Source organism: Salvelinus fontinalis, chromosome 7 (assembly GCF_029448725.1).
Source record: "Salvelinus fontinalis isolate EN_2023a chromosome 7, ASM2944872v1, whole genome shotgun sequence".
Lineage (NCBI taxonomy): Eukaryota > Metazoa > Chordata > Actinopteri > Salmoniformes > Salmonidae > Salvelinus > Salvelinus fontinalis.
The window spans coordinates 64,994,263-65,012,277 of record NC_074671.1 but is presented as its reverse complement, the minus strand read 5'-3'; the positions used below and the strand labels follow the sequence as shown (position 1 = coordinate 65,012,277).

Below are 18,015 nucleotides of genomic sequence, written 5' to 3'. Positions count from 1 at the left end.
ACCTGAGGGACAGTCTGGTAAGAGCAGATAAACATACTAGAAACCTGAGGGACAGCCTGGTAGGAGCAGATAAACATACTAGAAACCTGACGGACAGTCTGGTAGGAGCAGATAAACATACTAGAAACCTGAGGGACAGTCTGGTAGGAGCAGATAAACATACTAGAAACCTGAGGGACAGCCTGGTAGGAGCAGATAAACATACTAGAAACCTGAGGGACAGTCTGGTAGGAGCAGATAAACATACTAGAAACCTGAGGGACAGTCTGGTAGGAGCAGATAAACATACTAGAAACCTGAGGGACAGTCTGGTAGGAGCAGATAAACATACTAGAAACCTGAGGGACAGTCTAGTAGGAGCAGATAAACATACTAGAAACCTGAGGGACAGTCTGGTAGGAACAGATAAACATGCTAGAAACCTGAGGGACAGTCTGGTAGGAACAGATAAACATACTAGAAACCTGAGGGACAGTCTGGTAGGAGCAGATAAACATACTAGAAACCTGAGGGACAGTCTGGTAGGAACAGATAAACATGCTAGAAACCTGAGGGACAGTCTGGTAGGAGCAGATAAACATGTTAGAAACCTGAGGGACAGTCTGGTAGGAGCAGATAAACATACTAGAAACCTGAGGGACAGTCTGGTAGGAACAGATAAACATACTAGAAACCTGAGGGACAGTCTGGTAGGAGCAGATAAACATGTTAGAAACCTGAGGGACAGTCTGGTAGGAGCAGATAAACATACTAGAAACCTGAGGGACAGTCTGGTAGGAACAGATAAACATACTAGAAACCTGAAGGACAGTCTGGTAGGAGCAGATAAACATACTAGAAACCTGAGGGACAGTCTGGTAGGAGCAGATAAACATACTAGAAACCTGAGGGACAGTCTAGTAGGAGCAGATAAACATACTAGAAACCTGAGGGACAGTCTGGTAGGAGCAGATAAACATACTAGAAACCTGAGGGACAGTCTAGTAGGAGCAGATAAACATACTAGAAACCTGAGGGACAGTCTGGTAGGAGCAGATAAACATACTAGAAACCTGAGGGACAGTCTGGTAGGAGCAGATAAACATACTAGAAACCTGAGGGACAGTCTGGTAGGAGCAGATGAATATGTTCCCCCTCAGCATTTCCTATCCACCCTCTTGTCATTGTGACAACTGTAATGTAATGACCAAGGGGGATTTCTTCCTTCACCCTCATACCGGAAAGAAAATGTATGTCGGGTAGAATTTCCTGTCAAACAACACTTGTGGGATATTTCTTGATGTGCCCATGTAGCTATTATGATGTTGGAAAGTTTAAAAGAGAATTGAAAGTTTGTATTACAGAGAACAAGGGCAACATCAGAACTGGTGATGAGAAATCCCCTTTAGCCAGAAACTTTAATGTGGTCGGACATGATGTGTGTCAACTGAGGTTCCAGGGCTTAGAAGTTGGACAGACACTTAAGAGAGGAGGTGATGGAGAATAATTGTTGTTACAAACAGAGACATATTATATCCATGACTTACAGAGAGACATATTATGTCCATGACTTACAAACAGAGACATATTATATCCATGACTTACAAACAGAGACATATTATATCCATGACTTACAAACAGAGACATATTATATCCATGACTTACAGAGAGACATATTATATCCATGACTTACAGAGAGAGACATATTATATCCATGACTTACAAACAGAGACATATTATATCCATGACTTACAAACAGAGACATATTATATCCATGACTTACAGAGAGACATATTATATCCATGACTTACAAACAGAGACATATTATATCCATGACTTACAAACAGAGACATATTATATCCATGACTTACAAACGGAGACATATTATATCCATGACTTACAAACGGAGACATATTATATCCATGACTTACAAACAGAGACATATTATATCCATGACTTACAGAGAGACATATTATATCCATGACTTACAAACAGAGAGACATATTATATCCATGACTTACAAACAGAGAGACATATTATGTCCATGACTTACAAAGAGACATATTATATCCATGACTTACAAACAGAGAGACATATTATATCCATGACTTACAGAGAGAGACATATTATATCCATGACTTACAAACAGAGAGACATATTATATCCATGACTTACAGAGACATATTATATCCATGACTTACAAACAGAGTAGCCTCGTACTAGCCGTCCTGATCTCTTGAGCATTACATTCTGTTAAGCTACATGTATCCGTGAGATCAGGATGGTTCCTACGAGGCTACAGAGAGTCCTAGAGGCCTTAATGATGATCTCCTGTTAGGTTGCTTCCTGTGATCAACAGAGAGTCCTAGATGCCTTAATGATGAACTCCTGTTAGGTTACTTCCTGTGATCAACAGAGAGTCCTAGAGGCCTTAATGATGAACTCCTGTTAGGTTGCTTCCTGTGATCAACAGGTGTGCTTTTCCTTGTTTATTATCTTTATTTTGAAGCTCTTGTGGAAAACAGTAGAAATGTATTGTAAATAATGAATAACGAACCGAGTAGAATTCTATTGGCTGGAGTAGCCCACGAGCGTCTTTCAATCACCAGCTTGTGAATACGCTGTTGAGATCAGCCCATTTATACATGAGTACACGTCAGCAATGGGGAATTATTGCTTCAAACAAGAGAACAAAACGTTTCAAGCTGTCTTTGAAACGCCAGTCAGTTAAAAATCTTATGTCTTAATTAAAGGGGTGTTGTATTTTGAGACAGGCTTGAATATGCAAATAAGCCAATAAGTGCACTGTTTCGGCTGGGAAGTATGCTGACGCGTTAAAGGCCAACAAAAAGTCTGTCTTACAATGGTTTCAGTAGTTCTACATTGTCAAAAGGAATAGATTGAACCCCTACTTAGACCTGAATTAGCAGACAGTCTAAATCCAGAATAGTAAACCATTTGTAACAGAATGTCAGTTAGTCCAGCATAAACCTTGAGCTTTCCTTTCAACACCATGGAGTGAATCCTTACCACTGCTACACCTGGCTATCGGCCACCAGAGTTTAGTCGGGTAGCGAAACAGTTCATTCAGCCATATTTAATGCCTTTTAAAAAACATAGCTGATATGGCTGACTTGCTAAAAACAAAAATGGTTTCTACTGACTCTTGTGGATTTGTGTAAGTCATAAGAACCGCCTAGTTAAATTAAGGTTAAATAACAATAAAATATGTACATGCTAAAATCACCACTGTAAAGCACATAGGGTGTTCACTCCATAGGCCCACCTTCCTTTCTGCATCAGACTTCAGCCTCATGTCTGGGGTGGAACATCTACTTCTGAAAGTACCATGCTTAGATTCATAATGACATCTCAGATTGAACTCTTTGCAAACAGCGACAGTGTCGATGCAAACAAGACTCACTGGTTTAGCATTGGAGAAATACGATGAATATATTGTAATAGAACAGGTAGGACTATTAATATAGATATAGGTGATTTTACCACTGTAATCAGATCAACATTATGTTATGGTCATTGAATTGATTAGCCCACTAACCACGTGTTAAATGTGCATTGTAGCCTACACCGTGTAGGACTATGAATTGGGCAGCTATAGGCTATTTGTTAATAGGCTAATTATGTTCTGGCCCGCAGACTAGCTACTAACTCAGCAACAAATTGACTGGAGGCCAAACCTAGTTGTCAACCCACATTGCAAATTGTAAATTATAAACTGGGTGGTTCGAGCCATGAATGCTGATTGGCTGGGTATCACAAAACATTTATTTTTACTTATCTAATTTCGTTGGTAACCAGTTCAACGAGAAGAACAGCCCTTAGCCGTCGTATATTGGCCATATACCACACCTCCTCGGGCCTCATTGCTTAATTCAATCTCCCCCTTCATCATCAAACAGATAATTCAAACGTGTGGATATAGTGCTAAACTTGAAATACTCATTGTCTATGTGAATTGAAATGTTGTTCCCCACCAGTGCCCTCAGAAGAGGAAACAATGATACAATGTAGTCTAACAACATCTCTCTCAAACAGCACAGATGTGAGATGTGTTTCATTGTAGAAGCACTGGTCCTCTTAAATATTGTAATATGCAACCTGGAATTAAAATGTAAGGGCATATCAGATGGTCTGCTCTGTCCATAACAGTCACACCAACCATAGGGTTGGTTGGTATAAGATTGAAATGGGTAAATAATGTACCTGTGAAAACCCTATGAAATAGCTCCCCAATACCATCCGATGTATATATTTAATGTATTACATGAATGGAGACCACAGCCCTTCCGACAATACATTTAAATAATGTTTTACTGTGATTGTTTCACCCTGCTGCATGTATTCAATGTATTCCATTTCAAATGTGTCTCCCAGTGCGGCTTTACTTCCGGGCTATTATGACACGTCTGTCAGTTTCTTCTATGTTCCTAGGCCTCCAGTACAATGGAAACATATTGTTTTTGGTCACTACCATCCCAAGAAAATACCATGCTGTATTTTTTTCATTGTACTACAATCATACATTTTTGTACAGGTCTTCACATCAGAGTGCTGCTGCAGGCTCTTTGTCTCTCTTGACCATGTCGGGCGGGCCGGGCACAACGCACAAAGCTCAAGGCGCGCTCTCCACTTCCCTCTGGTAGTTATTCAGCCTGATAACACATCACTGCCGACAGACACAAGCAGAAATGTAGCAGCCTGTACACCTAATCATTAGGGATCTGACATGCTGTATTACATGGAAACTGTAGGCTACTAACAACAACAGCTACATAGTCTAGTTTACTATGGTCCTGTACCTCTGACCAGAGTCAACAAAGTGGTAATGTTGTGTATTGCATATACAGTATTACACTTCAAACTGTTTATTTCATTTAATTATACACATGAGAAAAAAGTGGTTTCCCAGCACGAATTCATGTACAAACATTATTTTCATTACATTCTTGTCACTTAGCAGATGTTCTTATCCAGAGAGACTTACAGGACAAATAAGGGTTAATTGCCTTGCTCAAGGGCACAATGACAGATTTTTCACCTAGTTGGCTCAGGATTCAAACCAGCAACCTTTATGTTACTGGCCCAACACTCTTAACCGTTAGGCTGCCTGCCACCAGATCAATTAACTTCAACACAGTTATTCAATTACATTCATCATCAATGACTAAAATAATAAATCTAGTATTAAAAGACAATTTTAATAAACACAAGTAGTTGATTCATAGCTTGTTTAGTAATATAAAATAATCCACCCAAACTAATGCCTAACAACAGATCATCACACCATCTTTATCTGATATACACGGAATGTACAAAACATTAGAAACAGCTTCCTAATATTGAGTTGCACCCTCCTTTGTCCTCAGAACAGTCTCAATTCATTGGGGCGTAGACTGTCCAAGGTGTTGTGTGTTCCACAGGGATGCTGGTCCATGTTGACTCCAATGCTTCCTACAACTGTGTCAAGTTGGCTGGGAGTGGATCTCTACTCCGAATAGCTCGTTCCATCGCCTCCCACAGATGCACAATTGGATTGAGATCAGGTGACTCTGCAGGCCACTGCATTAAGCTGAATTCACTGTCATGTTCTTGGAACCATTCCTGGACAAGCCTTGTGGCATAATCCTGCTGAAAAAAATCTATTTGCAGATGGATAAACTGCTGCCATGAAGGGATGCATGAAGGGATGCACCTGAATGGCAATGATGTTTAGATATCCTGTGGCATTCAAACATTTATCAAGGGGCCCAATGTGTGTCCTGAAAACACACCCCATGCCATCACCCTGCAATGCTGACATACAGCATCGATGCATATAGTGGTGTAAAGTACTGAAGTAATAATTATTTAAAGAACTACTTTTGTCGATTTCTGGGGGGGATCTGTACTTGACTATTTCTATTGTTATTTCACTTACCTGGCTATTTATATTTTTGACAACTTTTATTTCACTACATTCCTGAAGAAAATCATGTACTTTTTACTCCATACATTTTCCCTGACCCCCAAAAGTACTCGTTACATTTTTTATGATTAGCAGGACAGAAAATGGTCCAATTCACACACTTATCAAGATAACGTCCCTGGTCATCTCTACTGCCTCTGATCTGGTGAACTCACTAAACACAATGCTTCATTTGTAAATTATGTCAGTGATGTAGTGTGCCCGTGGCAATCCGTAATATTTTTTAAAAACAAGACAATTGTGTGGTTTGGTTTGCTTAAACCGTCAAGGATCGTACCCTTTAAAATGTGTCTAAAATGACATGCCCAAATCTAACTGCCTGTAGCAAGGATATGCATATTCTTGATACCATTTGAAAGGAAGCATGTGGAAATGTGAAATTAATGTAGGAGAATAACACATTAGATCTGGTAAAAGATCATACAAACAAAAAAACTGGTTTTCTTTTTCATCATCTTTGAAATGAAAGAGAAAGGCCATACTTTCAGATAGGAGTCTAGATGTAATTTAGATTTTGGCCACCAGGTGGCAGCAGTGTGCACAGTTTGACTGATCCAGTGAAAAATTACATTACTGCATCAAGTCTGCCAGGAGTTTGCCCAAATGTGCCAAATTGGTCAATTGATACATTTAAGTACATAAATATAGAGAACATACAAAAACACTACAGTAACATTTTTTTGTTTGTTTACACACTCCCAGGAATGTCATCCATGATGGATCATTAGCTTATAAACTAACTTTCACACATCTAGATGGCCGGGCGGGTTTGGTGTGGAGCCAGAGACAGCAGGGGTTCAAAATGTAGAACCAGTTCCTACATTTGAACATAAAAAATGATTTTATTAAACAAAACTACACTTTATCTGTGGGACCCTCAGGATGACAAATCAGAGCAAGACTACTGAATATAAGTACATTATTTACCTTCAGAGGTGAATGTATCAAACCATTTGCGCGATAAGCTTGTTGTTGTGCACTCTCTTCAAACAATAGCATGGTCTTTTTTCACTGTATTAGCTACTGTTAATTGGACACTGCAGTTAGATCAACAATAATTTAAGCTTTCTGCCCATTTAAGATATGTCTATGTCCCGGAAAGATGGCTGTTGTATACAACGTCAATCTAGTCAGATTAGCACACCTTAGATACAACCGTCCCGGTTTAGGGACACCCATCTCGTAGGGGTAATTTAAGGAATTGGAAATTATGCATACTTTTACTTTTGATACTTAAGTATATTTAGAACCAAATACTTTTCCTCAAGTAGTATTTTACTTGGTGACTATCACTTGAGTTACTCTTGCCACATTAAGAGCAAAAGTAAGGTTCCCTCTTGACCTTTTAGCTCAGCTGTTGTTTTAAAACATGTTCTAGTCAGGTCAGTGGTAAGGCTCCTCTCCTCTATGTACACATTCATGTGTTTTTAAGAGACCTATTCGAGAGAACCTCTTCCCGCAGTCAGGGCAGGAGTAAGGCTTCTCTCCAGTGTGTGTTCTCTGATGAACTTTTAGTTCAGTTGATGTTATGAAGCATTTTACACAGCCAGAGCAGGAGTAAGGCTTCACTCCTGTATGTACATGTTCATGTCTTTTCAAGTGGGCCAGTTGAGAGAAAATATTTCCACAGTCAGAGCAGGAGTAAGGCTTCACTCCTGTATGTATACGTTCATGTATTTTTAAGAAAGCCAACTGAGAGAAAGTCTTCCCACAGTCAGTGCAGGAGTAAGGCTTCTCTCCTGTGTGTGTTCTCTGATGAACTTTTAGCTGAGTTGATGTTGAGTAGCATTTTACACAGTCAGAGCAGGAATAAGGCTTCACTCCTGTATGTATATGTTTATGTCTTTTCAAGTGGCCCAGTTGAGAGAACATATTTCCACAGTCAGAGCAGGAGTAAGGCTTCTCTCCTGTATGTATACGTTGGTGTGTTTGTAAGGCATCGAGTCGAGAGAAACTCACCCCACAGTCAGAGCAGGAGTAAGGCTTCTCTCCTGTATGCATATGTTCATGTTTTTTTAAGAAAGCCAATTGAGAGAAAGTCTTCCCGCAGTCAGAGCAGGAGTAAGGCTTCTCTCCTGTGTGTGCTCTCTGATGAACTGTCAGAGCCACTGATGTTGTGCATCTTTTCCCAGAGTCAGTGAAGGAATACAGATTCTCTCCTGTGTGTATCTTTGTGTGTATTTTTAGCTTTGATAGTAATGGGAAGATCTCCTCACAATGTGGGCAGTGGTGAGACCTCTTGGCTCTGTGATCTTCCTGCTGTTGATCTCTGGATGTAGAGAATGTCTCAACATGGTCTCCTGTGTGAACAACATCAGAAGAACCAGTCAGTTTGTGTGATATACATGTCAATCAAATTTATATTATGAAGCCCTTTTTACATCAGCAGTTGTCACAAAGTGCTTTACAGAAACCCAGCCTATAATTCCCAAAGAGCAAGCAATGCAGAAGCACGGTGGCCAGGAAAAAACTCCAGAAAAAGCAGGAACCTTGGAAGAAACGTAGAGAGGAACCAGGCTCAAAAGGGTGACATATGTATTCATATCAGTAGGCTGTACAACACAAAAGGGCAATGAAACAATTATAAAAGTGGGTAAGAATTGAAAGCTAAAAAAGGGGTGTGTCATCCTTCAATCACTATCACAAGGGTTAGTAACTACACAGGCTCATTTCATAGAACCCTAAAACTGTCAATTTGTCTACTTCACTTCTTTAGTCTACTCTCTGATCACTCCAGACAGCCCAGTGAATAAAACAAATGCAGACAATACTGGTGTCAAACCATGCAAGTCTGAGTAGCATGAAATAACATCTACCTTCTCATTGAAACAGTTCATTATGAAACAGTTCTACTGCAACTTTTCATACACAGTGGGAAGTTGGAATGAAACACAAACTTAGATAGAACCTGCTCTTACCATGACTAACAGACTTCCCAATCTTCTCCTCCTCTTCTTCATCTTTAATGTCAACATTCAGCTCCAGTGTTTGACTGCAGTCTTCCAGCTTCACGGATGTTAACAGACTTAATTCTAGTCGTCCTGTAGTAACAATGAGAAACAGACAAAGTTAGTCTTGACAGTTCCGTCAATTTCTTTCTCTAAAAATATATTATATTTCTTCTTCTCAATTATCTAATTCCCCACATGACTTGGACTGCAATAGGTGCCCGTACTGTTTATATTCAGGTTCAGCAGCTCCACAACACCGTTGAACTAATATTCTATAAGAGGAACATGAGCTCAAACAGTAGAAATGTGAGGTGCTGTTACTCAGCTCCGGTGAGCTCCTGTCCAAGTCAAGCACTGATCTCATTTCAATAGATCTGGTAGCTAAGCATTGACAAAACATTAATTAATTCAAATTAGAAAGGACACACTTTAAAATTAGGCTACACAGCGTAAGTGAACTTATTTAAATTTAGATGTCCCAAATTCACATAAATTACAAAAACATTTAGTACAAGGTTGCAGTATGTTTTAGGCAGCACTATGTACTATTTTCCTGAATAACCTTGTCTTCACTGTATTTCCACATCAAAAACATTTACAGATAAATATGGAAACAACTGTGTCTGAATATTACTACACATAAATCATTACATTCAGCTTCAAAACTGTAGTGCGATCGTGAAATTGTCTCTCTGCATCCGCACTGAAGTCCTTTGACGCAGACAGCGGGCCCGCCCTGTTACCAGCCCACGGATTTCACACAAACCAATAACATGCCAAATATGAACTCAAAAATCTCAAATAAATTAACTTATTAAAATTACCATGAAGAAATTATGTACATCCATTCAGACAACCCCAAAGTTTCTATCTGTGTGACTTTTAAAATAGTTTATCACGTTCACTTGGTTTGACACAAAAATAATAAGGTATTATCACGTTTGGTAAAGGTTTAATGGATTTGTTACCTAGCATGGAATGACATGTTCTTTTGATATTAAGTTTAAACATGCTATTACATACCTATAGTAATAAATAGAACCCGACACAAAAGGTTTTCTTAACATAACAGTTCTGGCACCTTCTTTATACTGAAGAATGGTGCGTGCCTGTCTGGAACTTCCTGTTCCCCCACTACCACAGTGCAGCCACAGATAGAACAATGAGACAGATATTTCACCGGATGTATAAATGTGACGCATCCGCTTAGTGTTTCCACTCACTACCAAATATGGTAGTGAGAGGAAGCCCGCTGGCCGGCAGTGGGAGAAGATGGATTTTGGCCGACATTCTGGAAATGTTCTAATCAATGAAACATCTGATCTTAACTTCTTTGGGGTAGGGGGCAGTATTTCCACGTCCGATGAAAAGCGTGCCCAGAGTAAACTGCCTGCTACTCAGGCCCAGTTCCTAGGATATGCATATTAGTAGATTTTGATAGAAAACACTCTGAAGTTTCTAAAATTGTTTGAATGATGTCTGTGAGTATAACACAACTCATATGGCAGGCAAAAACCTGAGAAAAAATCCAACCAGGAAGTGGAAAATCTGAGGTTTGTAGGTTTTCAACTCTTTGCTTATCCAAGATACAGTGGAAATGTATGGGTCATGTTGCACTTCCTAAGGCTTCCACTAGATGTCAACAGTCTTTAGAACCTTGTTTGATGCTTCTACTGGGAAGTGGGGGCGAATAAGAGGGGATTGAGTAAGGTCTCTCCCAGAGTGCCACGAGCTGACCATGCACGTTCATGTGAGAGTTAGCTGCGTTCCATCGCATTTCTGAAGACAAAGGAATTCTCCGGTTGGAACATTATTGAAGATTTATGTTAAAAACATCCTAAAGATTGATTCTATACATCGTTTGACATGTTTCTACGGACTGTAATATAACTTTTGGGACTTTTCGTCCGTACTTTCCACTGGACTTGCACGCGCGTCGTGAGTTTAGATTGCGTACTGAACGCGCGAACAACAAGGAGGAATTGTCATAAATGCTGGACATTATCGAACAAAACAAACATTTATTGTGGAACTGGGATTCCTGGGAGTGCATTCTGATGAAGATCATCAAAGGTAAGTGAATATTTATAATGCTATTTCTGACTTCTGTTGACTCCAACATGGCGTATATCTCTTTGGGTTGATTTGTCGTCTGAGCGCCGTACTCAGATTATTGCATGGTTTGCTTTTTCCGCAAAGTTTTTTTGAAATCTGACACAGCGGTTGCAAAATTCCACGTGTAACACTTGTATTTTCATCAACATTGATGACTATTTCTGCTGCCAAGCATCTACTCAACTACTCGTCCCCAGCACAAGGTGCACCTGTGTAATGATAATTCTAATTAATCAGCTTATTTTTCTTGCCTCACCTGTCAGGTGGATGGATAATCTTGGCAAAGGAGAAATGCTCACTAACAAGGATGTAAACAAATTTGTGCACAAAATTTGAGAGAAATAAGTTTGTGTCTGGAACATTTCTGGGATCTTTTATTTCACCTCATGGAACATGGAAACAAACCTTAACATGTTGCATTAATGTTCATTCAGTGTATACAGTATTATTTTAATCATACAAAGTATCAATAACGAAATGTAAATTAAACTATATCAGCCTGCTTTCATGTTCTAATCAGGTCCCTACACAGGCTGAGAAGGATCCTGTAAGAGCGGAACATTTTCTGGCGACAGTAGTCCTTGTAGTCCCAGAAATTTCTCAGCTGCAGATATGATGTTCAGCTTCTTGGACTTCTTGTGCAGTACAATTCATAACTGTGATTATAAACACTAAAATATCCCCCCTCTTCACAATATGTGTATCCAGATCACTTGATTGACGTACAACATTTGCAACTGGTTGCGATGCATCCACCTCCATATCTTCTTTAGAACTGTGGCCTCTCGCTCTAATAGCTTTCTTCACCACATACGAGATTTGCTGTACAGTCCTGATCCTTGACACCTCAACATTGTTCTGGGAACCAAAAGGGATATCTCAGCTTCAAGGTCTGTCACATGCAGGAACCAAACATTCATGATGAATGAGCTAAATCAACCACTCTCTTCACTGCTTCACCATACTACACTTTCTGTACTACTGTAACCCTGGCAACCTCAATCTGCCTTTCACCTGACACCTCATATCTCCAGCCCCATTGGTTACCCCACAACTAACACACAGAACTTCCTCCACCGATACCACACATTCCTTCATCTCATGCCCACACACTGCTTCAACAGGCCCATAAACCTGACACCTAAAACACTGTAGTATTTACAGAACAAAAGCATTCACGGGATAACTGACACTTCCTACCTTCACCTCTGCATCACAACTCTACATGACAGACAAAGTATTCTCTGTTTCCCAACGCTCTACACTGGATCTACGTCTCACCTAAAGACGAGCATCACAGACACCTGGAATCTTCCATTTCAACTCCTTAACACTTAAACCTAATCCCATTATCACTCCTTTCAATGCCGCCCTGTTCCGGAGAGCAATTCCAGTCACAATTATTGTCCCCAATCGCGAAATCCGGAGCGCCATAAATAATTATGAGTCCACTCCGAGTTACCTTCACCAATCTTGTTTCTCATGTTCTGAGAGTCCTTATGGAGTGGCAAAACGCCAAGCTGGCTGTCATATGCCCTTTACTGAGGAGAGGCTTCCATCTGGCCACTCTACCATATAGGCCTGATTGGTAGAGTGCTGCAGAGATTGTTGTCCTTCTGAAAGGTTCTCGCAGCGCCACAAAGGAACTCTGGAGCTCTGTCAGAGTGACCATTGGGTTCTTGGTCACCTCCCTGACCAAGGCTCTTGGAGGATTTTCGATCATATCCTTGGACCAAACTGATTGACACTCAAATGCAAGCCTAACACAATTTGCAAAGGGCCTTTGGATAATGTAGCACATATTCAATGGTATCTCTCTCTTTTCACTGTCAACTGCGTTTATTTTCAGCAAACTTAACATGTTTGTATGAACATAAGATTCAATGACGTGCTCAATGGGATTGAGATCCGGGCTTGTTGCTGGCAATGGCAGAACACTAACATTGCCGTCTTGCAGGAAATCACACACAGAACGAGCAGTGTGGCTGGTGGCATTGTCATGCTGGAAGGTAATGTCAGGATGAGCCTGCGGGAAGGGTACCACATGAGGGAGGAGGATGTCTTCCCTGTAACGCACAGCATTGAGATTGCCTGCAATGACAACAAGCTCAGTCCGATGATGCTGTGACACACCGCCCCAGACCATGATAGACCCTCCACCTCTACCACACATTCCTTCATCTCATGCCATCCCAAATAGCGATCAAATAAATCCCTTACCTTTGAAGATCTTCCTCTGTTTGCAATCCCATGGGTCCCAGCTACAAGATGAATGGTCGTTTTGTTCGATAAAGTTCTTCTTTATATCCCAAAAAGTCAGTTTAGTAGGCGTCATTGAGTTCAGTAATCCACCAGTTCAACATGCAGACAAAGAAGTCCCAAAAGTTACCGGTAAAGTTCGTCCAAACCAGTCAAACAACGTTTCTAATTAAAATGTCAGGTACTCTAATATCTAAATAAATGATAATACTTCATACGGCATCTAGTATTTTCAATAGGAAAGGAAAATTACGAAGGGCAGGCCCTCGTCCACGCGGGCAAAGAGACTACTTTTCCCTTAGTGCTCCCCATGGACAAACAACAATTACTCAATGGTAAAAAAACAAAAACAAGCCTCAAACCATGTATAAAGACTGTTGACATCTAGTGGAAGCCACAGGAACTTCAATTTGGGAGCCGGAAGTCAGTTTTCAATAGCTTTACATTTGAAGTGGATGGAAGCTTTAAAAAAAAAGTTTGGTTTTCGCCTGCCATATCAGTTCTTTTATACCCACAAACATTATTTTAACAGTTTTAGAACTTCAGTGTTTTCTATCCAATTCTACCATTTATATGCATATCCTAGCTTCTGGGCCTGAGCAACAGGCAGTTTACTTTGAGCACGTCAGACAACCGAAATTCAGGATACTGCCCCCTAGACCAGAGAGGTTTTAAAGGGAGCAGTTTAACCTAAGCGACTCTAAACATGACAAAGTGTCTCCCTCTTGGTCATTAATCCTCACGAACAAAACAAAAGGCATATCTTGTACCAAAGCCACTCCTGCGTTGTCTTGGCTGTGTGCTTAGGGTCGTTGTCCTGTTGGAAGGTGAACCTTCACCCCAGTCTGAGGACCTGAGCGCTCTGTAGCAGGTTTTCATCAACGATCTCTCTTTGCTCTGTTCATCTTTCCCGCAATCCTGACTAGCCTCCCAGTCCCTGCCGCTGAAAAACATCCCCACTGCATGATGCTACCACTACCATGCTCTACAGACAATTACTTCGACATCATGGCTTGTTTTTTGCTCTGACATGCACTGTCAAATGTGGGACCTTATATAGACAGGTGTGTGCCTTTCCAAATCATTACCAATCAATTGAATTTACCATAGGTTGACAATCAAGTTGTAGAAACATCTCAAAGTTGATAAATGGAAACAGGATTCACCTGAGCTCAATGTCAAGTATCATAGCAAAGGGTCTTAATAAGTTTTTTTTTATATATATATATATATATATATATATATATATATATATAAATGTGAAAACATTTCTAAAAACCTGTGTTTGCTTTGTCATTATGGGGAATTGTGTGTAGATTGATAAGGAACATTGTTTATTTAATCCATTTTAGAATAAGGCTGTAACGTAACAAAACGTGAAAAAGTCAAGGGGTCTAAATACTTTACAAATGGGAAAGGGGGATACCTAGTCAGTTGTACAACTGAATGAATTCAACTGAAATGTGTCTTCCACATTTAACCCAACCCCTCTGAATCAGAGAGGTGCAGAGGGCTGCCATAATCGACATCCACGTCTTTGGCGCCCGGGGAACAGTGGGTTAACTGCCTTGCTCAGGGGCAGAACAACAGATTATTACCTTGTCTTCTGGGATTCGATCCAGCAACCTTTCGGTTACTGTCCCAATGCTCTAACCACTAGGCTACCTGTACGTATTCACACAAGTAGGCTGTGCAATACAAAAAGAGAATAAAACTATTCTAAAAGTATCTCATAAGTCAAGAAAATTATGACCCATATCATCCTCCACTCACTATCACAAGGGTTAGAAACTACACAGACTCATTTCATAGAACTTTAAACCACTGTCAGTTTGTCTACTTCACTTCATCAGTCTACTCTGAACAATCCAGATAGCCCAGTTAATAAAACAAATGCTGGCAATACTGGTATGCAAGTCTCAGTACCATGAAATAACAGCTTCCTTCTCATTGAAACAGTTCATCATGAAACAGTTCTACTGAAACTTTTCATACACAGTGGGAAGTTGGAATGAAAAACAAACTTAGTTAGATAGAACGTGCTCTTACCACGATTAACAGATTTCCCAATCTTCTCCTCCTCTTCTTCATCTTTAATGTTGGCATTCAGCTCCAGTGTTTGACTGCAGTCTTCCAGCTTCACTGATGCCATCTCTGGATCCTGCAGAGCAAACTGGGCTCCACTGTCACAATCAGGACCCAGTGACTGTAGGTTTTGCCACAGTGTGGAAGGAGAGAGGAGGGCTGGGTTTATTCTTACTGTTGATGTTACCGGCCTCATACCTGAGTCGGCAAGTAGTAGAAGAGAAACAGACAAACATTGTCTTGACATTTCTGGCACCTTTTTTATTCTCTAAAAATATATTATATTTCTTCTTGTTCAATTATCTAATTCAGTGCTTGACTTGGACTGAAATAGTTGCCGGTACTGTTTATATTTAGGTGTAGGAGCTCCACAATACTGTTGAGCTAATATTCTATAAAGAGGACCATGAGCTCAAACAGTAGAAATTTGAGGTGAACTCTTGTCCAAGTCAAGAACGGATCTCATTTCAATAGATCAGGTAGGTGAGCATTGACAACAAAACATTATTGCATTAACATTAAAACACAAAGGACACACAACGTTAAGATCACTTAATATATAGATTTACTAAATTCACATAAAATGACTCAAAAACCATGAAGTACAAGGTTAGTTTGTTTCAGGCAGCACTATGTATTATTTTCCTGAAGAACCGCGTCTTCGTTGTTTCAATCAAAACAGTAGTATTTCCGTTCACACCATACTCAAATGTATAGATAAAGATAGAAACAAATGCATGTGTCTGAATATTAGTACACATGTAGAAAACCAACAAGCATTACATTCAGCTTCAAAACAGTAGCGCAACCGTAAAATGGTCTGCACCCACACTGCCTGCACTTTAGTCCGTTGACCCAGTCCGAGGCGGCGCCGCCATTTTACCAGCGTGTGAATTTTACACAAAACCGATAACATGCAACTCAGAAATCTCAAATGAATGGATTCTTTATGAAAATTAACATGAGCAGAATATGTACATCCACTAAGACAAACCCAACGTATCTAGTTACGTGACTTGTAAAATAGTATAACGTCACCACGTTCTTCACTCGGTTTGACACAAATATCACATCAAACCTTTACCAAACGTGATAATAATTTAATGGATTTGTTACCTAGCATGGAATGACATGTTTTTTCGAAATTAGAAAATTTACACGTGCTATTACGTACCTGTAGTAATAAAAGGAAACGGGCACAAAAGATACCTTCTTGACTGCACAGTTCTGGCGCTTTTTTTATTCTGAAGAATGGTGCACGCCTGTCGGGAACTTCCTGTTCCCCCACTAACACCGTCCGTGCATTGCGGGATCCTTGGGCTGGCCCTACCCTGTTACATGAGAAGGGGGTAGCTGCTGCTGCTGCTGCTGCTCCCGCCCTCTCCTCCTCCCAAATGTATTACTTGGGTCTCGGGACGATTGGGCTACTCTCTGGCAGATGATTAAACGGGCGTCTGTATATAATTAACATTTCATTATTTATTTGTCCATATTTTTTAATTGTTTCTGTGATTTAAAAAAAATACAATTAACATTTATATTAAATTATTTTAGAGTCCGGTTTAAGTTGTATTTTACTATTTTGATACTTTGTACATGGCAGCTGATAAACATTAACGCAGCAGTCGCAGTGCGAACTGCATTGCTACAGATGCTAGTTCGATGCCAGTGCCGGCGGTGACCAGGAGACCCATGTGGCGACGCACGATTGGCCCAGCGTCCTCTGAGTTAGGGGAGGGTTTGGCCGGCCAGGATGTCCTTGTCCCATACAGCATTTCCTCTGACGTTATTTTGGGGGGGTGGAGGGGTATAATTTGTATGCATACAGTGTATAATAGTAATATTTAAAATTACTGTCTGGTAATTTTGTATACATTTATTTAAATTTGCATCTGGCCGCTTCTGGGGGGATTCTTGTAAGATGCCAGCTAAGCTGGCTCAATTCCGGTAGATGGAAACAGCCTGATGTACTTGGGCCGATTCTTGGCAGTCATTAATTCTGATTCCGGGCCGAGTCAATCAGTTCCGGCCCACCGGAAGAGGGCCGCTTCTGGGCCTATTCCTCATTGCGAAGTTGCTATATATTGGCAGGAACTGGAACAAGCTGTGGTACACGTCGATCCAGACCACCCCAAACAGGCTCAATGGGTGACATGTCTAGTGAGTATGCAGACCATGGAAGAATTGGGACATTTTCAGCTTCCAGGGATTGTGTACAGATCCTTCTGTGGATAAATGGCAGGACGATGGGCCTCGGGATCTTGTCATGGTATCTCTGTGCATTCAAATTACCATTGATAAAATGCAATTGCGTTCGTTGTCTTCCATACCATAACCCGATGCTAGCATGGAGTACTTTGTAGACAAAGGCAAACCGCTCCCGACACAACACCCTACACGTGGTCTGCAATTGAGAGGCTTGTTGGGCATACCGCTAAATTCTCAAAAAGAACTTGGAGGCAGCTTATGGTAAAGAAATCAACATTAAATTATCTGGTAGCAGCTATGGTGCACATTCCTGCAGTCAGCATGCCAATTGCATGCTCTCTCAAAACTTGAGACATCTGTTGCATTGGGTTGTGTGACATAACTGCACATTTTAGTGGCATTTTCGTTTTATATTTGTTAGGGATCCCCATT

The 18,015-nt window shown here is 40.5% G+C and overlaps 2 protein-coding genes across 2 annotated transcripts in view; one reads left to right on the top strand and one right to left on the bottom strand.

Annotated features, from left to right (window-relative positions):
• LOC129860120 (zinc finger protein 91-like) overlaps window positions 1-18,015 on the top strand; it is a 398,291-nt gene that overhangs the window by 208,495 nt on the left and 171,781 nt on the right. The window lies entirely within an intron of this gene.
• The window catches only part of LOC129860161 (zinc finger protein 883-like), a 104,693-nt gene continuing 93,807 nt past the window's right edge, over window positions 7,130-18,015 (bottom strand). The window contains exons 4-5 of the mRNA XM_055930520.1: window positions 8,884-9,006; window positions 7,130-8,265 (exon numbers count right to left, since the gene is read on the bottom strand). Of these exons, the coding sequence (XP_055786495.1) occupies window positions 7,349-8,265; window positions 8,884-9,006 (1,040 nt within the window). The 3' untranslated portion in view covers window positions 7,130-7,348. The remainder of the gene's footprint in view (window positions 8,266-8,883; window positions 9,007-18,015) is intronic.